This window comes from Lepidothrix coronata, unplaced genomic scaffold (assembly GCF_001604755.1).
Source record: "Lepidothrix coronata isolate B3197 unplaced genomic scaffold, Lepidothrix_coronata-1.0 Scaffold140, whole genome shotgun sequence".
NCBI lineage: Eukaryota > Metazoa > Chordata > Aves > Passeriformes > Pipridae > Lepidothrix > Lepidothrix coronata.
The window spans coordinates 525,813-548,739 of record NW_016690320.1 but is presented as its reverse complement, the minus strand read 5'-3'; the positions used below and the strand labels follow the sequence as shown (position 1 = coordinate 548,739).

General features: G+C 40.0%; 2 protein-coding genes across 6 annotated transcripts in view; one reads left to right on the top strand and one right to left on the bottom strand.

Annotated features, from left to right (window-relative positions):
* The window catches only part of MYO1E (myosin IE), a 242,482-nt gene that overhangs the window by 124,103 nt on the left and 95,452 nt on the right, over positions 1-22,927 (bottom strand). For all 4 annotated transcript variants that reach the window (XM_017827513.1, XM_017827514.1, XM_017827515.1 and 1 more), the window contains exon 4: positions 3,593-3,710. The gene's annotated coding sequence lies outside the window, so the exon portion shown is untranslated. The remainder of the gene's footprint in view (positions 1-3,592; positions 3,711-22,927) is intronic.
* Positions 1-22,927, top strand: part of CHRNA7 (cholinergic receptor nicotinic alpha 7 subunit) — a 40,194-nt gene that overhangs the window by 3,868 nt on the left and 13,399 nt on the right. For both annotated transcript variants that reach the window (XM_017827520.1, XM_017827518.1), the window contains exons 3-4: positions 18,233-18,277; positions 20,445-20,554. In XM_017827520.1, the coding sequence (XP_017683009.1) occupies positions 18,233-18,277; positions 20,445-20,554 (155 nt within the window). The remainder of the gene's footprint in view (positions 1-18,232; positions 18,278-20,444; positions 20,555-22,927) is intronic.

Here is a 22,927-nt window from a genome sequence, read left to right as displayed (position 1 = left end):
TTCTTTAGGTCAGCAGAAATGTTTCCTGAACAGAACAACCTGAATGCCAACAAGATGTTTTTTCTACATAAATTGCATCTGTACTATAAAGGTTTCATTTGCATTTCCATGAGGTAATAATGGGTCTCTCTCTTCCATACACTCCTGATGTGGTTATAACCATGTTCTTGACTGGTGGTATGAACAGTTGGCTGTTGGAGACACAAATGGCTAAAGGCCCACAGATAATCAACTTTGCAGAGTTAATTTATTCTGGAGTGGTCAAATTTAATTAAAAACCATACAAAACAAAGGGATTGCTACGTACAAAACACAGATCACTAGCCAATCTGGGTGAAGTCAGTGACTGGCAGTCTTGGCTAATATGATTCAAAATGGAGTTTTTGATCCTATGTGCCTTTCAAAAACCCCTTCATCAGTAAGAAACAATAGTTTTTGTACTGGCTGTTTAGTTACAGCTCTTTCTGCTTGTCATAAAACTCACTGCAGTTCTTTCTCAGAGGTCTGGGATTGACAGGCAGAGAAGGAAACCAACCATGAAGTAAATTAAGCTCCACACTAAAACAAATGAGTTTTCTTCATTGTCAACAAGAAGCCAATGCTGTGGGAATGACAGCTACTTGCAATAACAATTACTGGTTTAACAAGCTAGAAACAAAACATGTCACCATCATACTTAGCTGCAGTTTATATATTCCCTTTAATGGCTTCTCAGCTGTTAGCAGCTGAGTTTAATTGGGAGTTAGACCTATCCAGAGCTGATCCATCAAATCCCTGCCAGAACAGATTGAGCCAGGCTGGATCCTGGCTGCTGCTATTCCTTACTTGAGGTCTCTTCCATTCCACTCTGACTTTGCTGACAGGAAAGAGGAGGCAGTAGATGAAATCTTTTCTAAATACAGTGGATGTTTCCTACTTTACATTTTTAGCTTAACCCTTCCTTTTAAAACTAGACATTACTTCTATTCAATGTTTGCAGATATGTTTTTATTGGTATTGTACATTAATATGTGTGCTAGTGTCAGGGCTACATAATGATGGATCTATAAGTGCCAATTACCCCAACTTAGTGTAGTTCACTAGAAAATAGAGTTAATGAATTGTCTGATGAGAATGCAAACTGGCATTGTGAATTATACAAGATGTTTCTAAATGGGGAGGAAGAACAGTGGCAGCATGAGAAAAATGCAGTTTGGGGACACACGGTGAAGCTGAGAGCTGGGAAATTAAGGGAGTGCTTAGAGGGGGAGGTGGAATGCCTAAGATACAGCAAAGGAATTTGGAAGAAAGGTGGAATTTGGGTGGAAGAGGATGGGAGGCAAAATGGAAAGAAAGAGATTTGAAAGAGTGAACTTAAAAAAAGCTTCTGTGTCAAGTTAATGGGAACTTTCAAGACAGAGATCCTAAGTGTCTTTCAGTTTGGTTTTTTCCTGTAGTCCTGTCCTGGTCTTAGCTGTGATAGATTTAATTTTCTTAGTAGCTGGTACAGTGCTGTATTTTGGATTTAGGATGAGAGTAATGTGGGTAACACACTGATATTTTGGTTGGTGCTAAGCAGTGTTTACAAGTCAAGGACTCCTCAGCTTCCCTCACCACCCTGCCAGTGAGGAGGCTGAGGGGAACAGGAAGCTGTGAGGGAACACAGCTGGGACAGCTGATCCCAGCTGACCCAAGGGATATTCCAGACCATGTGGGACCATCCTGAGTGTATAAACTGCAGGGAAAGCTGGCCAGGGAGCTGCTGCTTGGGAACTGGCCGGGCATCAGTTGAGGGGTGGTGAACAATTGCGTTGTGCATCACTTGTTTTGTGTATTCTAATTCTTTTATCATTATTCCTTTTCTGTCCTGTTAAACTGTCTTTATCTCAACCCATGAATTCTACAGCAATCAGATGTGTGTTGTTTAGCTACCTGCTGGGTTAAACCATGACAATTCCTTAACAGAAAAATCAAGTCCTCTTGAACCTTCACAAACAATCCTGAAACTAAATCACCCTGAAGTGAAAACAAAGTGGAGACAGCCAACTGGCAGAAGTGTTCTTTAAGGGTATTTCAGTTCTTATAATATCAGAAGATGGATTAAGAGGTTTCTTTTGCTTTTCACAGTTATTTGTTTCAATTTTCTTGAAATGAGAAATGCCAAGCAAGTTGATGAAATAAGTGAAAAATAACCTACTTCCTCTCTGATTTACTGAAATCTTGTTTCAAGACTCCTTGTAGGAATGAATATTGAATGTATATTGAACTGATAGCCTGATAATAAATATCTCTCAGGATCTGAATGAGAAAATGTTTGGAAGTGTCTGACTTAAGAAGACTAAACAAAATTGAAGAATAAGCATGGAAGGAAAATCTTAAGAGACCAATACTGAGGCAGACAGTGGAAGGAGAGGGAGAGGGTTAATGGGTGGTCATGGCTGCTCAAGGTCATACCTTCAGTAGAATGTCAATAAAAATAAGGAATAGGATGTGGAGAAGCTGTTTATTTTTCTCTACATCTCACCTTATGAAACCCCTTAACCTGCACAAAAAGCTGTTCTTTAGCCTCTGCCTGTCTGGTATTTCAGTGCTGGCCTGGAGTATCAACCTAACTTATGCTTAGGAAAAACTTCCAGCATACTCATTTTTGAGAAACAGATTCTTGAAGTACGCTGATATTATGTAATTTCCACACTGAAAGAAATTACAGCCACCAGATTTTTAAACACTATATGGAGGTAAATACCTTCTAATACTCTTATTTGCTCTTGCAACATCCATCCCAATAATAGCATCAGAGGAGTATATTCAGCCCTTGCCCATTGGTTTAGAGGGAATGTTGGGAATAGACACAGCAGTGTTGTTCCTGCTGTACTACACCTCACACAGAATAGCAAATGGCAGAGAAAAACAAATGCAGTGATCATGAGGGTATGAATTTTGTGCCTAGCCTGACATTTTTATAATAGACATACCTGCATCTACTGTAAGTTAATACAACTAAGAGAAACATATCTGAGGGTATTGCAGCCCCAAAAGTCAGAAGATGAAACCTCAGAAATTAATGTAAAATAGTCACACATTTACACTGCAAATGACTGTTTAGAGACACAAACGTGAAGAACAGGAATATATTGAGATATACAGTGACACTTCAAATTCAATTTTTACTGCTATCTAAATGAGTAGAAAAATCTTATTTTAGTTTGGAAAGGGCCTGCAGAAGTCATCTAGTCCACCCCCCTACTTCAAATATGTCTGAAATAGTTACTCAGGACTGTGTCCAGTCGGGTACTGACCACTTCCACAGCGAGAGTTACCACAGCCTCCCTGGGCAGCCTGTTTCAGTATTCACTATCATCATGGTACATTTGTTTTCCTAACAAATAAGCATAACTGCCCATCTTCCAACTTGGGAACAGCACTAAAAAACACTTCTAGAAAAATGATACACCTTTCCTTCTTCAATAAAATTGGGTACACAACAAACAGATACTTTTGGTGAAGTACTCCAGACTTCTTGACTATTTTCAGCAAGGTATGTATTTTGACTTCAATAACACTTCTCTGAATAACATTCTTAGCAGAAAGCTAAAGAATAAGGTAAACTCACATGGCAGAACTTGTTCTTAGAGTAGCTGTCAGTGGTTCACTCTCAAAACGTAAGATTTAGTTGTGTGCTGAGATTCCCCAGGAAACTGCATTGAGTCACTGTTTTCCTTTCATTTCATCTGGAAGGTAGAATAGATAATATGTTTGTTAAATTTGCAGATGACATAAGTTTGAGAGGCTTTCATAGAATGCAGGGGGCAAAACCAGAATTTAAGACTGTCTTATAAAAGTAGAGTTAAAGGACTGTTTTGACCCAATTTTTGCCTTTTTTTTTTTTTTTCCCAAAGCCTAAATTATGTGAAATTTAGAGTATTATAGCTTAAGAAATATTTGGATGCACTGGAAATAATCCATCTGCTGGAGGCTTTGGTTTTATTTAAGGAGTTTAATTTGATGCCTAAGAGCTTTCCTAACTGGAATCAAAGGCAGGTCAGTACTGCCTCTGTATGAGGAGAGAGATTTGTATTATTTTTATAGTTCCATCAACTGTAATTATAGTCACAGTCCAGCCTCTCTCTGTACTAGATGATATGTAAACACAGCTGAAAAGATCATCTTTGTTCCAAAACATTTACAAACTAACTATATTTTGATAGTCTAGAGTTTTTTAACATCAGAGTCATTCATGTCATAACTATTGACACTTACAAAACAGTGTTAAATAAAACTTTAGCATAAAGAATTATTGCAGTGGGTTCAGGCCAATGGCTTTTTGATATTAATTTTCATTAATACATCTCTTAGATTTTTCTAAGGAATTTTATCAACTTTACTCTGCAACTGTTTGAAATGTTACTGTTTTCTGGGGCTTTCTGGTTTGAATCTAGAATTTTTACCAGCTTTCTGTGTGGAACTCGGGGCACCATTTTGGGGGTGTCCTAAGCTGATGGGGGCACTCAGCTACTGAAAGTCACTCAATGATCTCACTGACTTGTGGGCTCGTGCTCCCACCCCTCTGGCTCGTGCCAGTGCCTCTCTGACTGAGCAGTTACCTGTATCCACTCTTGGCGTGTTCATTTTTCTAGATGACCTGCACTTGCTTTGGATTTAGATTAGGTTAAACTGCTCACAAAGTACCCGTGGTGGTTCTTCACTTAAAATTTTATATATTTGGCAAAAATCCAAGTGAGTTCTCCCTCTGAGTTACGTTGCAAAACTTGGGAGAATGCTGGGTTAATATTATATTACCTGGTGACTTCTTCAGCAAGACAAACATTTTGGTGGGTGTGAATGTGATCATTTTAGTCTACTCTGATCAGAAATTACTTAATTCTTTTTTTTTTACTAGCTGAAGAATCAACATTTAATAACTTATTTAAGAAAGTTGAATTTAGCTACTTATCTTCATGAATATTGAAGTTCTTACTTAGATTGCATAACACCATTTAGTCAGGAATCTTTCATGGTTCCTCCAGACATTTGCTTCTAATTAAATCATTTACTGCACAACAGTTTTTGCTTATTTTCCGGTTTCTCCTGTTTCTTTTCCTTTAAATTTCTAGTTAGGGGAAAGAAAAGTGCTGAATAGTTGTTTGCATGTAGTGAGCAGCAGCAGAATCTCAAGAGAAATCCTGTTCCTTTAGGCTGTTCAGCTCACTTGTGCAGTCCAAAGGAAAAATGAAAGCATGCAAACTTTTGTTACGTTCATCTGGAGTTAAGTCAAAGTTTGCTTATCCTACATTGCCCTTGGTTACTTGTGTGACTTAGTTTTAGATATTGAAGGGCTTTTGTCCTTGTTTCATTTTACACAGTGAAGAGATTACAGCTGATTTCAGTGGCTTACATACAATGCTCAGCAAAGGCTCTGCATAAGGGTCTGTTGGCAACCCAACACCCCAGACCCACTGGGCAAGACAGTCCTGGGAAGTATCTTGAAATTCAGAAAAGAAAATTACGCTGTCTTTCAGAGAAGCAGAACAGCTTCTGTAAAGAAACAGACTGTAAAACAAACATCTTCCCCACCAAAAAAAGAGAAGAAAAGACAAAAAAAAGTAAAAAGAAATTTAAATCTGGAGAAACAAACAAAAAAACCCAAATCAGGAGGCTCATTGAGAATGGTGCTAACCAAGTTCCTAAGCTGTTTATCAAACCTCAGCAGCCTCTTTGCAAACAATGGCTGTGGCAGAAGCTCATCAAATCTGCATTATTCTTTTAATTTTAGCATTCATTTGTGTACATTAGAAAACACTTCTCCAAGCTTTATTTTGTTCTCAATTTGCTGCTTGATTTTTATTCCCACCATGCTAAAGGGAGAGACTGTTCACACTCTCATCTTGTAGCCATTTCCATTCTACCATAATTTATTCCTGAGAGTTTAGGAAACTGGAAAGGTGCTGGGATATGCTTTCTGGTATTATTAGTTAGTTTAATACCATGAAAGTTACCGGGTTAGAACAGAAAACAGAGCATTCTACTTTTCCATGAAATATGAAGAACAGATCTTTTCAAACAACAGTCTAAAATATTCTGATAATGGATCTACTTAAACAAGCAGACACCACCACTCCCTGCCATACTGTGGTGAGATATTGATATACTAAGAGAAACTGCAACCTTATTTCTGTGATATTTGTCCTTTTTTCTGTGCTTCTAAATATCTTCTGGCTTTTTTGACTATTCTTTCAGCATCTCTCTTTTACCTAGTCTGCTCAAACAGTGTTAGATCTGGAAAGATATTTTAAACACAGGAGGATGTGTAGGATGGAATGGGAAGCAATGAGTGTACACTAATTAAAGGCAGTTTGCAGGAAGGAGAAAAGCACTGACTAAAGGCTATAAAAAAACCCTCTTGATAACAGTTAGCTGGAGGACATTAGAGATGTTCATTGCATGTGAAAATCAGAACTTCTGTTCTGCTTTCTGGTTCCACAGGAGAGGTCTTTGGAACTTTTTTGTAATACAAGTAATTTGAGGTTTTTCTGTTTGGTTGGTTTTTTTTTTAATATAAGTAAAACCAAGCAATTTCTGAAACCTTTTCCTCATTCTTTGTGATACAAATAATCAGCACAAATCATAAAAGCTCAGTTTTCTAACTACATTGTTATGGATGCCCCACTAACTTAAAAAGACAATAGGCATCTACTGGTATGTCACTTGTGATGAGAAGGGCTTGCAACCTCACTGTGAAAAGCAGGGTTAAGGTCCTAGGAAACAGATTCCATTGTGACTGGTTGTTGTAGAGCACTGGGACCACAAATACTTCACATTTTACACTGGACCTCTTACTCGAACAACAGAATTTGCAAAGGTGCTTCATCTAGTAATTATTGGTAGTCCTCAGTAATCAGCTAATAAAACAAAATTACCACATAGACATAATTTCTGGGAGTCATGTCTGATTAGTTAATGCCCAAAGCTTTTAATTCACAGAAGCTTGGGCATGAAATGAATATATTGCCTGTAATACTCAGAATTGCTCCCCTCTTCTAAAAAGTCTGTCATATTGAAGTCCAAGACAATACATGATGTCACTATTTAATACACAAATTCACATCCTTTGTTTTGACCAATATGGAACAGCTTGTGGCAATTTGTATGAGATGCTTGAAAGCCCCATATTTTTCTTTATAAATGTTATTGTCCTCTGACAGTGAAGCTACACTGCACTGGCAGAGCATCTTGCTCCATGAAGTATTCCATCAGCATTTCCAGACCTCTTTTCCTGGTACATTATTTCCCTGTCCTCAGGCTCCTGGGGGACCTGCAGGTCCAGTGGCAGCCCTGAGGAGCTCTGTGTGTGCAGCCTGGTCCCTGCTGTCTGTGGGTTTCTGTGCTCCCACAGACCAATTACGTGCTCCATAAACCTGGTGCTCCTTGGCAAAGCCTGTTCTGTGCAGGGACACCTGGGACTTGACTTGGTTCTGGTTATTTGCTTTGCCTCTGACTGCAGTGTCCGTGTGCACGAGAAGGGAGTTCAGAGGCAGGTGGCTGCCCCTGCTGAACCCATTTCTTTTCAGGGAAGGCTTCTAGAGATGCTGTGGGATGGGAAAAGCAACCCCAAACTCACCATCACGGCCTCTGCCCTGCTCCTGCACTGGGATCTGTGTGGGGCTGCAGGCTGGCAGATGTGCTGCAGCAGTGTCAGGGATGGTGCCAAGGGAAGGCAGGAAGAGCCACTAAAGCAAGGTGGTGTTTCTGTTTCTGCTCTCTGTTCCTATCCAGGGCTCTGTGCTCAGAGCCATGTGGATGCACTGCCCACTTTTCTCTCAGAACAGCACACACTGTCGAAAGTTTGCAGTAATTTACGAAAATTTGCAAAAAAAATTTACCAAAAAGAATAATTTACAAAACTGCTGACAGCAGTTGAACAAAGTATTGTCAATGGATTGGAAGCAAACAATTCTCTATCTACGAACAGCATATTAACATAAAAACATTCAAATGTTAATTACTTCAAATTTGGATGATACAGATGTGAATTCTTCAGTTTCTCCTGAACTCTTCACCATATTTGCCTGAATAGACCACTAAACAAACCAACTGTTCCCAATCTAAATATATCTCTGAGTTACAAAAAAAGAAAAGAAAGGAAAAAAAAGATCTCACAATGGGTTGGCAGCAGGGAGCCCATTTGTACATGAGCTTACATAGAAAAAGAAATCTTTCAAAGCTCACTTAGAATTTTAATTACTTGAATAATTTATTTTAAGTGTGTTAACCAATTTATTTTTAATTTATTCAAAATTAAAAGAATTATTCTCCAAAAATAACCAGAAGCAGCCTGAAGTAAACATCTATTCAGAGTTACCCTTCGGTTATGCTTGCATTTTCATGCCTGTTTTCTGAAATTGGGATTTGCTCTGCCAGAAGGAAAGGCTGGTAGCCCTGGCTTCAACAACAGCTAACTGGGAAGCACTAAGAGCATGGCATGAAGCCACACTGCTGCTCATTGGCAGCAAGATAAGAATATGATATTCAGCCAGTTTATCTCTCCAGTATCATCTGGTAGTGATGGGAAGCCACATTTGCGTGGTTTATAATCCTGGCTCTGCATTACTTACATGGTCCTCAGAATGGAGGAGCCTGAGGGGAAGAGGAGCAATCACCATGTGCAGAGTTGGAGGGCCCACGCACATGTTTAATTATACAGCACTTAGAACTTTTGTTGGCTTGTTTTCCTGTGCTCAGTCCCAAGTGTGAGCATATTTCTGGGCTTGACATCCCCTTAATTACTCTCAGTAACTACACAGTTATGTCAGTTTGGTGTTGGAGAGGAATGAAGGAGGCCTTTTACCCACCCTCACCAAAGTACTAAATGCAAGGATGAAGTCAGAAGAAGTAATGAGCACGGGTAAGTCTGGCTGAGCTCAAGCAATTTGAATGAGTATTTTAATGGATTTTGTAGTGCTCACTCCATCTCTGTCCCCACCAGACAGAAATGTTCTTTTCAGAGAGGAGAGTTTGCTCTTTTGTGCTGCAGAAAACAGCAGCCTGAAGGACTGAGTAGGTGTTCTGACATTTCAGTCATGACGCTTCTTGCAGTTGTGAAGAAACAGATACACAGTTGGTTTTCATCAGTGTGTTCCTCCAGCTAAGCTTTGTTTGTCAGTACCTCTAAATGATTCTTCACAGGCATTAAAGAGAAGAGAGGACTGTATAGATTTTTAGGGAAAATTGAAAATTAAGACCCTGTATAAGAGGACTGGAATTTCCATAATGCTGATTCATCTTCTCTTCTCTTCTTGAATTATTGAAGTGTCTTATCAATACTTCTGTCAAGAGTTGCAGAGACCTTCAGCAGGATAAGCAATGTTCTCTATCCTTTTCCAGGCAATTATTTAATTGCCATGGTGATGTCTGTGCTGTATCCTAGAGTGAGCAGAGACCCCAAGATATCAAGGATGATGGATTATGTTACATATCATGGGATTTTTGGAGCAACTTCTTGCTCAGTTTGCCTACACATGGAGATAGGATATAGTACGGTTAGAGGGAAGTCTCTGGGGTGAACAATGGCTCTTTGTCCTCTGGCGCTGCCTTAGCTATTCCCTGTGGTTGTGTCCCAGTAAGGTGCCTCTGTCTCTGTGGCTCTGATGTTCCCCAAAGGTTTCAGCATGTGAGCTGATGGACAACATGGTCAGGTGTGGAAATTTGTTGCTGTTATTCACAAAAATAGGACAGATGAATGCCAGCAGCAGAGTGGTGCTGGAGCTCCGTGCTCTGATCACACACAGGGAGAGGAAGAGACAGCTTTGTTCAGCTCCTTGCTCTCCCATAACTCTCTTCTTTCCTTGAAGTCACCCACTTTCCTTCCACTTCAGTTTGCTAAACATATATGCTGTAACAGGATTATCATATGACTTTTAAACCTTCTGAGAAGAAAGGCTTAATAAAAAGTCAAATATGACTTAAAGTTGATTAGCAAGAATAAAACTAGAGTCACATCCTTTGATATCGTGCTGCCCTGGCATTACTGCTACGTTTGAGTGTAACAACCTCTTCTTTCAACTGCTGTGTTTCTCAGCTACCTCTAGGAAAATAAATCAAGTTCAAAGGCTTTGATTCCCTCTGGTTTTAACACTGTCTAAGGAGTGGGGCTGTGGGTGCTCTATCATTCACTCAGCCTGTGGAATGGTTGGTAGTTCCCAGATGCCAGCACGTGTTCAGAGCTGGGATGCCTGTCTGTGTCAGACTGGCAGTGCTAATCAGCACCTAGAGCCAGTATTTAACATTAATTCAGGGTTCAGCCCCTGTAGAATACAAAGGAATGAAGAATTATTTGTAAATAAAGCAGCTGAACACAGTAATTACTTTGCATGCTTGTGATAAGTGTGACTGCATTTGAAGCTTTATACTATATTTAACAATTGAACTGAGTGAAACCTACAGTGAATGGTGGGAATTCACGAGGTAGCTTGAAAAATGCAACCTCCCCATCTTGCTCTTCAACAAATATTTTTTCACACAAGATGTGCTGAAGTATGTTATTGGTTATGCTCTGCTCTGCTCATTTCATACACCTCATCCCTGCTTGTCTTTGCAAAGATGAATGTTTTCATATCTAAATACAATCTCTTGTTAACAATGATGTACTGGGGGGGGGGGAAAACAAACAAGAAAAAAGGCTGCTGTTACAATTATGTCCCCGTGGTAACAAGAATGGTACCTCATGAGGCTCTTACACATATTTATAATCTCCATTTCTTTTCTCTGAAACTTGGTGAAAATACATCTCCAGCCCAGTCATCAAACTTGTCAGAGAGTGTCTGGAACACAAAGACTTTCCCACATTCTAAGGCTCCTCACCCAGGAGCTCTGCTCAGAGCTCAGCTGGCTCTTTATGCTCTTTCTGCAACAGCTTTTCTGCTGTGTAAGATTTGCCTCTGTCTGGGGAGACCTGGGTATGTTTTGAGCAAACTCTGCCTTTCTTTTAAAGCAAGATAAAGTAACTGAGGAGAAAGCAAATGCTTCTTGTAAGGGTATGTAAGATTAGTTGGTGTGGAGAAACTGCTGCCCTTTTTCAGACTTGCAAAATAAAGCACACATGGCACAAGTGAGAAAAAAAAAAAGGCAAAATAAACAACCCCCCTCAGAATTTCACCTGAATTAAGTCAAGCAAAAGAATCAGACTCCTTATCTCATACTCCAAACCCAACATTAACTCAGGTAAAATTCAAATTATATTTTTCTAATTTTTATTTTAAGAAAAAAATGAGATGTTCAAAATGAGTATCTACTCTTATCCCAGCAGCACAGAATGCTCTAGTAGCATTTTGGCATTTTAACTCTAGAAACCTCTCAACTTTCACAGAACTTTAGCTATAAGCAGAAGCATACTTGTCTGTTGTACTCAGGTTTACTTTACTCTTGTTTCTCTCCTTTTTGTGGAACTGAACAGTGCATGGGACAGAGGAACTCCAGGCTTCAATACCCAGGTACAACACATTCCTGAAAGTCCACATTTTTTTAGACTTGCACATAAGTCACTAAGTCTGAATTGTAGCTATGTAAACTCACAGCATACCTTGTATTAAATATGTGCTGGCTCAAGTGTTAAAAGCAGACCAGAACAATAGCCAGTCTAGTCTAATTTGCTGAAAACAATGTGCTTGTAGGTTAGAAGGAAGATTTACAAAGTAATTTTACCAAAAAAACCTCCCAAACCATTTGTTGATTTTCTACTCATATATTCGCATTTATAATAATTTAATTAAAAAACCCCAAAGGATAATAAGTAATCTGAAAAATGTCACATGTTCCTGATGGAAGGGACATGTTTGCAAACTGTCAAGACAGGAGAATGTTCAACAAGCACTAAGGATCATATGCCATAAAGTAACAAACAAAATGGCATTACATATATGTGTATGTAGGCCAGCCTGGATGGGTGCATTTGAAAGGAAAATGTTTTAAGTAGATATTGCTTTGAAATAAAGCTTCCATAGAATGAACTTTAAACATTAACATGCTGATTAAGGAAACATTTGTGAAGATAGGTCATATTCTGAAGGTGAGAAGCTGCACAGAATTGAAGTGACAGCAAGAAGAGCACTCTGCTAAGGGGAGGTTACTTGAGCTGGAATGTTTGGCTGATCCAGCACTATTTCTAGTAAGTGTGGCCCACTCCTAATTTATACAAAAGATAGTTCTAGTAAATATGGCCAGGCAGAGGAGCTACTGAATGTAGGACACGGCTCTAAAACAAAATAATAAATAAACAGAATGAGAGTTCAGAGTCAGACCTTAATCCTGCCCGTCCCATGCAGGAAACTTGACTGGATTAACAATGACCCTCTCCTACAAGTATTTTAAATTTTTTTACAAAATTGAGCCAACACATCCAACAGTCCTTAACCCTAACACTTTGGATTCAACTCTTTCACAAATACTCTTCAGCTACTCTTCCCCTGGTGGGGAGGAGAACTGGAAAGAAAAAATAAACCTTGTGGGTTGAAATAAGAACAATTGAATAAGTGAAACCAGCCCAAACCAGGAAAATGCTAAAGATTTAGAGGACTTTAACTTTATTCACTGCATCACAAATGAAAGCAGGGACTGGGGGAGAATGAGGAGGGGGTGTCCCTAGAGGGAAACTTTGTTTCCCATCTATAAGTCTAAATGTCTCAGTTAGTCCCAGAATAGCCATTTACTGCCTTGCTCCTCATTGAATTTACAGTCCAAAGTCAGCTTTCTTAAAAAATTAAAGTGGATAAAGGTAGCAATCTGAGCAGTTCTCTATTTCAGGGACCTTCAAGCATGCAGAGCATCAAGAGCCATTCCCATGCCATCCATCACAAATCTGATAAACCTAAGAGCTCAACAGAAAAGAAGTTTTCAAATTTCACTTTAATTAGTACTCACGTTTTGGTTGGCCTTTAGAGTTTAATTCTTTGATTAAAAAAAAAGCTAGAAGAAATTAAAGATTAAGAAGCACATAAAGTAAGGAAGACGTTTTCCAGCTGGATTTTAGAGATTTAACTGCAAAACTCAGCTTAATGCTACAGGAGATATTTAACTAAATCCTGAGCACAGCTGCAATGCCTCATCCCTAAAGATCTGAAGGAGCCAGTCTGAGTTAGCAGGTGAGAAGAGTCAGGCAGATATCATCCAAGCTGTGAAGGTGCCTCGAGGCTGAATTTGGCTTTGAAGTGGAATGTGGAAAAGAAGGTGATGTCCTAAACACCTTCAGCTTTCACTGACGTCACTGGATCCGAGCTGAGTATAAAATAATGAACAGCAACTTTCAGGAGCTGCTCAGCACCAACAGAATCAGGGCAAATTAGCAGCTGATGTAAGGCTGGTCTAAATCAAGGCCGAGTCATGCAGGATTGGTGCACCATTGGTTGGGCAGTGAAGTGATGCATCATCTTAAACTCCCTTTGAACAACAGTTTGCAATAGCTGCTGTAATTTTGAAGGAGTGTTGCTTCCCAGGAGTGGGCTGTACCACTACAAGACTAAGTCATAGATGCCAGAGTTCTCCTTTCATACAAAAATGTCACCAATATGGCAAAATTTAGATCACCAAATAGAAATGTGTGTTCAAGTTTGAAGTGGTCTCAAAAATGCAGTGAAACAGTGAAATTTTTTATTTTCCACTTCTGACATTTTATTGAATCATTTTCTGTTTTTTGCACCTATTTTCAAGAAATCAGAAACATTCCATGGTTTGTTCCTGCTGTTGAATCTCACATGCTGGATCATGGAATATTATTAATATTATTTATACACTGATAATGCCTGTTTATACAACATTTTCTGCATAATTGGAAATGTGTGCTGTAAGCTGAGTCAAAACTATTTTCCTGTGATAAAAAGGTCTCTTGCTGACTACTGCAGAAGTGAGGGGAAATTGCAGTAACCTATTCCTTTCATGGTGAAAGGGAAGTCAGGTGGGGAAGAGATATCAGGAGTTCAGATTTCTTTCATTTCACTAATCCTGTACACTGCCTTTTTCTTCATCCTGACGTTGCTTGAGAAACCTGTTTCACATTGACAACCCGTGGCGTAGCTTTTCTGTGCAGCCTCCCCCAAAATTCTTGACTCCATTCAAATTTGCATTTTAATTTATCTTGCCTTTTAGCAATGTAGGTGATGCTTAGGCTTTGGGAGTAATGACTGCAAACCCATGGTGGGGCAGCCCGACTCTTAACCCTCTACTGTGTTCTTCAGAATCAAGATTTGCTGGTGCTACAGCTCCCACCTATGGATGATCAGTGGTCCTCAGCAAGCAGCTGCATCTTCATTTCAGTGTCCTTGCAGAAGCTCCAGGCTGTTTTTTTTAAGTAACTGATTTTTATCCTCACCCCTGAAACAGCAAAATTCAATGTTGGCTGCACCACTAAGAAGCCTTGAGCCACCTTTAACAGAAAGGTTTAGCTTTGACCTTGGCATGTGAGGAGGGGAGAAGTGCAATGGACCCTGGCATGTGAGGAGGGGAGAAGTGCAGTAGACCCCCGTGTAGCCTTAGTGTTATGAAGATTAGGAGGCCACTAAGAGGCTTTCAGACAGGATGCAGGTGGGTGAAGCTGGACCACAGCCTGCTCTGGCCTCCTGGAGGTTGGCCACAGGTGCTGGTGTGCACCAGGACAATGGGCAGGAATGCACAAGTCCAGCCCTTTCTCTGCTCTCCGTAAGTTTTGAGGATCTCACATTCATCTTGCCATTATGGCTGCCTGAAGTGTGGACACAGCATCAATCTTTTGTCACCTGGCCATTTTATGAGTGCTTAACCCACCCTCCAGCCCACCCTCTCAGCACTAATCCTATAAGAATTCAGGCTTTTTCACTTGATACAGTTTAGTGAGCTCAGTAAATGACCCTAAAAATGAACAGGAAGAAAACCCCAAGCTACCTGAAGCAGCAACTAAACGTAACAGGGTTTTAAATGATGGGGGAGAAAATGTCATTAGGCACAGGTAATTTGGCTTTGTGAGCCAAATGATGTTGGGAATGTTTAATGAGCAAGTGCTGAGACAATAAGAGCTAATGAACTGACTAACCTGCTGCTTTCAGTAGGATGACATTCAAGCAAATAAAAGTGAAAATCTGTAATGGGAGTGTCTTACATGTCTCTCAATGGCTGCCAGGCTATTTTTAACTTCAGACTACAATTATTAGCTTCAGAAACTCAGCATTATGCTGTAACAGGTGATATCTTAAAATGTTTTTACAAAGCCTTTTATTAAGGTTCAAAGTAATTGAAGCCGAGTTCAAAGAGCCGTTACTTTTTCTGTAATTTAGGTGAGATTCAACTGTGTTAAAATAAAGAATCTGGATTTGAAGTGCAAGAATTACAGCTAATAGACTTCAGTCACCTCATGCAAGTTTTCTGGGAAGCACGTGTCTCTTGCCAGGTTCTGCACATCACTGCCTGCCAGTCTGTTGGCATGCAGGCTTATTTTACTTCTTTCTGCCCTTTCGTTTTCCTGCATAACTTTTCTAGTGTGGATACTACATGTGCTGACATCCTTTTGAAAGTCAACAGTTAACACATTTCTTACTTAGGGCTCGTGTTCACAACACAAGTTCTGTTTGAGTCAGTGCTCTCAGGATAGCTTCTCCTGGGTAGGTTTGAGGGAAAGATCACACTTCAGAGTGACTCCTGGCTTTCAGAACATGTCTGCAGGGTCTCCTGCAGGCAAATCCAAGATAACTCTGCCGGTGTCCAGCTGCCTGGCAGTGCAGCTGAATCATTCTGCCAGCAGCACAGCTGGTTTAAAAGTCTGCTGTCGCCCTCAGCTGTGCTGGTTTGACTGCTCAGTGGTGGCTCTGGGTCTGTGATGTGCACTGGCTGATAGTGGAGCTCCATCCTGGTACTCCTAAAATAGCCCCTGTGCCTGTGCTGTGGGCTCAGGGCTGACAGATCTCCCCATGGCCTATCAGTAGTTGAAGCATCAGCAACACTCCTGCTTTAGTACAATTTTTTCCCGCTACTGAAAAGAGACTTTCTGAAACATCACTAATTTAAAGCTGGGGCCATTCGTGTGTAGAAAGAGATCACACTGGGAATAAAATGTGAGTTTAACTCAGAGTTTAACCATGCAGGAGGACGTGCCATTCAGCTAATAACCCTGAAACAAGCTTCCCACAACATAATGGATTCTGAATCGCTCTGCACTCCTGAGTAGCCAGTTATGCAAAGCAACACAACTACTGTCTGCTGGGCAGAGAAGCCACCCGGCAGTGCTGCTCTTGGCGTTGCTCAGATGCAATACCTGAGATATTGCATTATAGGAACTTGTCAGGTTCATCTGGGACAGCACACAGAGCTTTGAGAAAATGCTGTCAAACTTTGGATGTTAAGTGACCATTGGTGGTATTTACCTCTGATTAAAATTGGCTATGATGAATAGAAACATTTTACATGTCCTTAGTGTGCAACACTTCTCGATAGACTTTAATTCACGGTGATATGAATGATCTCTTAAGGATTGCTCTTTAGTCATGAATCAAAAACCCCCATGCAAACTAGTTTTGTTGTGCTCTAGTGCCATAAGCAGGTTGTTGCTGAGAGAGGCTCCAAATGAATGTTTATATGGTAGAGAATAACAGCTACTATTGCAAATTAATTACTGCTTTGCCTGACATCTTCAGCAATGCCTTCAGCATGAAAATTCAATGCAGTTTAATAATGGATTTCTGAAACTAAATTGTTAGACCTGCTTCCCTAGGGTGCCATTTAAATGAGATGTTCACTTGAGGTTCGTGGAGGTGATGAAGCAGAAAATATAGAGTAAAGGTGCTAAACCACTAGCTATGGTCTGTACTTATTTATATTTTTTATTTTACTTTTCATTTTAAAGCAAGATAAGAGTGTGCATTTGAGGGCAGATTTTATTCATGCACATTACTGATCTTTATCTAAAATATTTCTATTTGTTTGTATATTGTATATTTAGTTGTGATTATACACAACCTAGCAACCCTGCCATATATTTACTGATGCTGCTTCTCAAAAGGCTTCCTTTTCTTTAAAAATGCCATTACCCTTGCAGAGTACTTGATTTCACATGATGTGTACCTTTCCTCTATTGTGCTGATCTAAAATGGCTTCAATTAAAGGCCTCTCAGGATCTCTCTTCAGTTATAAATTCACAAAAGCAACAGCAAAGGAGTAAAAAATATTGACTGTTAGTAAATTGTATTAACAAATAAAGAGCTGTTTTTATGGTACAAAATGCAATTAAATATTTTTTAGCCGTCTTTGGGCATTTGGGAACAACATTTAAGCTCAAGAGTGACAGATTTAAGTTCAGAGGTCTAGACATACGAACAACTCTGGCAGCTGCTGCTGCACATGTGACTGAACTTCCTAAGACACTTAGAGTGTAAATGGAGCTTTGACTGGTGTTACAGGGACTGAGTGTTCAGACTGGAGAATGTGTAATACTGACTGTATACAGGATATTCCATCAGCTTCACACAACCCAGGTGGATACTGAGATGGTGCCTCCACAGGAAAAGGTCACCAATGTTTTCCTGTGTCTGAGAAGTGAATAATTAAACTCTTTAATTACCTTCAGCATTAAGATGCCAATTGTGTCACCTGAGCTTACATCAAATAGTCACAAAAGGCAAGGGGAAAGGCCTTCAAACTGGAACTGTTCCAGGCAGAAGAATAATATTCTGCCCTGACAAGAGTTTTCTGGTAAAGCTGATACAACACTTTTTGTACAGTTCCACTGGGACCAGTGGTGCTACTGGCCTGCTAACAACCTGCTCAGTGTGGCCCCAGCACACCATCTGAGCTTAGTCACACTTTATTTGTTCATTGCTTTTTCTGCTACCTGCAGATGTCTGGTGTATGAGGTTAATTAGTGAGAGGGCTGCTCCTCTCACAGAGGTGAAACAGGCACCTCCCACTGTGATCTGCCTTGCCTTTGGAGATTCCTTATGGAAGAGGGAGCCCCAGGGAAGAGTCTGGCAGAAGGACACCCTCAGGAAACAGTTTGACTGACAGTGCTAATATGAAATAACATTAAAACATCATTACCTGTGAAATAACATTAAAACATCATTGGCTGTGAAAACTTCTGTTGCATTAAGTGAGAGGCAGTGATTCTCTGTGCTTTGAAAGGTACCTTAGCACAACTGGCTATTTTATAATAGTCAAATATATTTACTGGTATTGTTTTATCTGTATGGTACTAAGCTGTGGTTGGTTTTATTTTTCTTCTTCCTCTCCTTCTTCTTCCACCCAGGATGAAAAGAATCAAGTATTAACAACAAATATCTGGCTACAAATGGTAAGTTTTGAAACAAGTTTTCCCCCCTTTGATATTTGAGTTTAATCTGGTAAGAGGTTTGAATTTTAGAAAACTCTCAGGCTTTTGTTCTATATCTTGCTGCACAGTGGACAAAGCTAAACTGAATGGCAAACTGTAAGGCTGGGCTTTAGGTCTAGATGTTTCAGGTGTTTCTGAGAACTTTAAAGAATTTGAGTCACTACATCTAAATAAGTTATGAACTCATGGTGGTTGATTCAGTCACACTAAAGTCTTCCTTGTCATAGGGTAGTGGTGACCTGAGAGTCCCAGGCTGAGCAACTGCAGGTGCAGGTGCCTTTCCCTCACTTCAACAAAGCCATGATGTTGTGGGAAATCACCTGATCATGACAGAGAACACACAAGAACTGCATTTCATCTGCGGTAGCTGTTCTGACCAGCACTCTGGCAATTGTCAGCTGACTCTTCTGATAGGGGGAAAAATGGTTCCAAAGAGGTTCATTATCCCTGAGAGCTGCTGCCACTGTCCTGATGAGTGTCCCTGCCATCCCACTTGCTCTGTTGACTGTCTCCTTGAGAAACTGCCAGAGGAACTGGAACATCAGTTTCTTAATGTCCAGCTGGGAATAGTATAATTTTTCCTGGTTTCCCAGCTTGTCTTGCCCACATAGGGTGGTCATTTTTTGAACAGTAGCTTTATTTTACCTTTTTGTTGCAATTCTTAGTTGCCATAAATTGTCAGAGAATTTGATATGCTCTCTTACTACTTACCCCTATCTATTGCTACCACTGGATGCCCCAGCTGAGAACTTTGTCCACATTAACTCACGGCATTGCTGGACAGGAGTTAATTTTCACTCACTTGTTAATAAATGGAACAAATAATAGGCTGTTCAAGAATTTTGTGAGGGCATTTTGAAATTCTTTTCTCTGAAAGGTTAAATTATCCTTTAGACTTAACAAGGTGCTTCTTAACTTTCTGACTCCATTTCTGCCATGACTTTGTGCTCTACAGAGACAGGATGATATGGGGAGCTTTCTCCATCTGTGGCAGCCAGGATGAGAATTTGCCATTAGTTAAATCCCTGACACTATTTGGGTGAAGTAAAGGTTTACAGAAGGTTTTTATTACTCCAGGCAATCTCTCTGCTTCTGCAAAAACTTTACACCTTTCAGTTTCTTTAACCAGCTCAATCAGTTTAAGTGTATTATTTTTTCTTTCATTGTAACATTTTATATAGGGCACCTCTCTTGCACTGTGCTAGGCCTTAGGAAACAAATGAGTGATATATATACATATCACTGGTGACCCTATAAAGGGTAGCATGGCTATTCCATTTATTCACAAAGAAAATCTGACATGGAAGAAGCATTCAACTCGTGGTTTTTTTACAGGCCTGTTGTACAGTAAGATTAAAACTGTCAAATATAATATGTTTTTGGCTTTGAGCTACAATGACTATAGTTGCTATGATTTCTTACCAGGAAAACAGACAACAATTCATACTCAAAAAGCTATCATTTCTTTTCCTTCTCTTTTATCCCATAGCATCCTTATCCTTTCTGAGATTGGTTTTTTCCCCCCTAAGGAAATTCTTGATTATTTTATACATTCTCCATTTCTTTTGATTTATTCACCTTAGCACATACTGGATATGGGACGTGTTACTACTGCAATGAGCAGACCATTTGGTTACTGCAAAAAATGTAGCCACTGTTCTTGGCCTATGCACACATGGAAAAAAAGTGTTTGCTTATGAACTGTCTATTAATGGTGTACTAGACAGATTCAAAGCATGCTTAAGGTAAATGTATGTCATTTTACTGTTCTCTGAAATAAGTAAAAATGTAAAAGTGCATGTAAAATTTATGAAACAAAAATGAGAAGTAGTTACTGTGTGAATTAGAAAAACAATTCAATCCCAAACTGGCACCTGAGACAGCATGAACACAAGCACCCCAAATCTTGTATAGGCTGTTTTGTGCTCTGCAGTGGGAATTGAAAATGAGGTTTTTATGTGTTCCATTGAGCTGTTCATGGCCTAATTCACCCTTCGAAAACATTTCACTGCCTGAAGCTAACCAGAACCAAGAGAACACCTATTGTTTTAGTCTATCCAGTCCCTAGAGAACTACAGTGAACCAGTGGATGAGATGACTTAACCCACTTTTTGTGTGTCTGGCTTAGTACTGGACGGATCATTATCTACAGTGGAATGTGTCTGAGTACCCGGGAGTGAAGAACGTCCGTTTCCCGGATGGACTGATTTGGAAGCCTGATATTCTTCTCTATAACAGGTAGACACACTTTTTTTCCCATTTTTTTACATGGGGAAGGAGAGAAGATCATATAGAATCATAGCATCACAGAATAGCCCAGGCTGGAAGGAACCCTGAAAGTTCAGCTGCTCCAGCCTTTCATGGAAAAGGGAGTCTAGGCGAGGTTATGTAGCACCCTGTCCAGTCACAGAGATAAGGCAAGGTAAATGACATAATCATCCCAGCAAAATGTCTAAGTTTTTACAGACTTTTCCAAAACTTGCCAGGTTTTTGGAATACTGGAAAATTACCAGTCTCCTGTTTACATAACAGAAGGTCATATCTGCAAATACTTCATAAATAACAACATCATCCCCACCACCAGCTATAGTTGGTTGGCTTTTGTGAGATGATAAGAAAAGCAGATTTTCTGGCTGTGTTAAATAGTACAAGTAGTGATGATTTTTCTGAAACTGTTTGGTTTAAAAGTTTACTGGTGAATTCAAATCTGACATTTGAATGCTTGTCTAGTTTTAGTTTGGGTTTCACTATGGACAGGACAGGTAAAGCCAATAAGGATCTTTGCATTTTTCCATGTCCAGTTGGGATGTCACTCTTTCTTCCTGCTATAAAAATAGCTGTGAGATTTGCTGCTGTCCTCTTCAAACTGTTCTGAGTTGGGCCTGTTTCAGGGACACACAGATTGCCTTCAACCCACTGCAGAACCTTTGGCTGACATTGAGAGGTTCTTTGGCTGCACCATTACATGGCAGTTCCCATTGTGGAATTTATTTAGTTTAACAAGATAAAGCACTGGGAGCTGCCTGCTTGTCAATAATGTGCCTTTTTCTGCCGTTGTTGGGGCTCGTGTGTTGTTCCCCAGGAACCGGGAAGAACTTCCATCTGCTCTGTACGTGTTGCACTGGCTCTGCTGTGGCAGCCAGGGCACGTTGGGGGGTTTTTGCCTATGCAGGTGACATGAAGCCTTTGTCTTCCTGATGGCTTTTTTTCCTCTGTCTCTCTGCCACGTGTCCACTAAGAACAGCCCGTGCTGTGTGTTATCAACGTGACTCCCCCTTCCCACCTCAGGAGCTGCTTTTTGTTGCAACAAGACTTAGAGAACAGCTGCACCCAGTGTGTCAGCTGCAGTTGTGCTCCCTTTTGGTGACCACCTTTGTGAGCAATGTCACTGTCACAGGTGTTGTTGAGTTGTAAGAGAGGGATAACAGCTCCCAGTGGCAGCATTTGTCATTCCCTTGGGGACTTCTCTCCAGGGCCTGCATTCCTGCTGTGCTCTTGGCAGTGCTTCTCCTGGAGGTACAACCAACACTAAAGGATTTGGGGTGATCTCCAGTAGAGTTCACCATCCTTAGGGTAACTGCCTGGCTGATTTACTCCTTGGTTCTTGTGTAAGCATGGCAATGACTGCTTCAGTTGTCCATAAACCAGCCTAAAAAAACCTTTCAAAAGTTCTGTGCACAAAATGGAGCAGCCTGATACCCAGGACAGGTGGTTTTTAGCAACATTAATCTTGTTTAACGTATCTTTCAATGCAAATTTGTTTTCTTGAGCAGTTTTCCCTAGCTAACTTGATTCCATCAATGGCACTGTTCCTGGGAGAATCTGACAAATCACACCTTCATTTCCATTCTCCTGCTGAATAACACCCTGTGTATGCCATAAAATTGGTACTCTACAACAGCAGTTTAGAGGTTCCCAAAAGACCGAGTATGACAATATTCTTCCTCACATAAATCACAGACCTGAGGGAGATATTCAATGTGTCTAAGAATTTAGGCTACAATATTTAAGTAAGTATATCCAAAATGAAAGGGTAGTATTTTAGAAATTAGTAATATTGATATATACATACTACCTGTAGCTGAAGTGCTTTATAGAATGAGAAGGGTGACAATAACCTGAAAAACTGAAACCAAAATTTTTCTGTTAATATAGGTTTTCAAATCCTTGGATTGTTAACTATGGCACAGTCATGAATTAATTATTCTACAGTGTTTCTATTTCAAACTCATATTTAATCCAAAATTCTTATTCAGAGTTTAGTCAGAGAGCAAAGCTATTTAAAACAAATTCTTATTCCTGTGTGAAATTACATTGGGAATATTACAATGCTCTCGTACAGTGACATGCCATTTTGAGATAGATGCTTTCAATTGCTATATGCTTCACTAGGGACATGCATCTGCAGTTACAAAGAAATTAATGAACTATAAATTCACTTTCCAGCTTAATGAATGCATGTTTCACTATGTCTTGATTCCTTACACATCTTGCTGCAGCCCAGGACAGAGAAATTGTGGCAGCTGTATTAAATTTTACAACCAGTCTATTGTGAAGAGAGCAGGGCCAGTTAATCTGTAATTTTTTTGAGGGAAGAAAATCTTGGCCTGT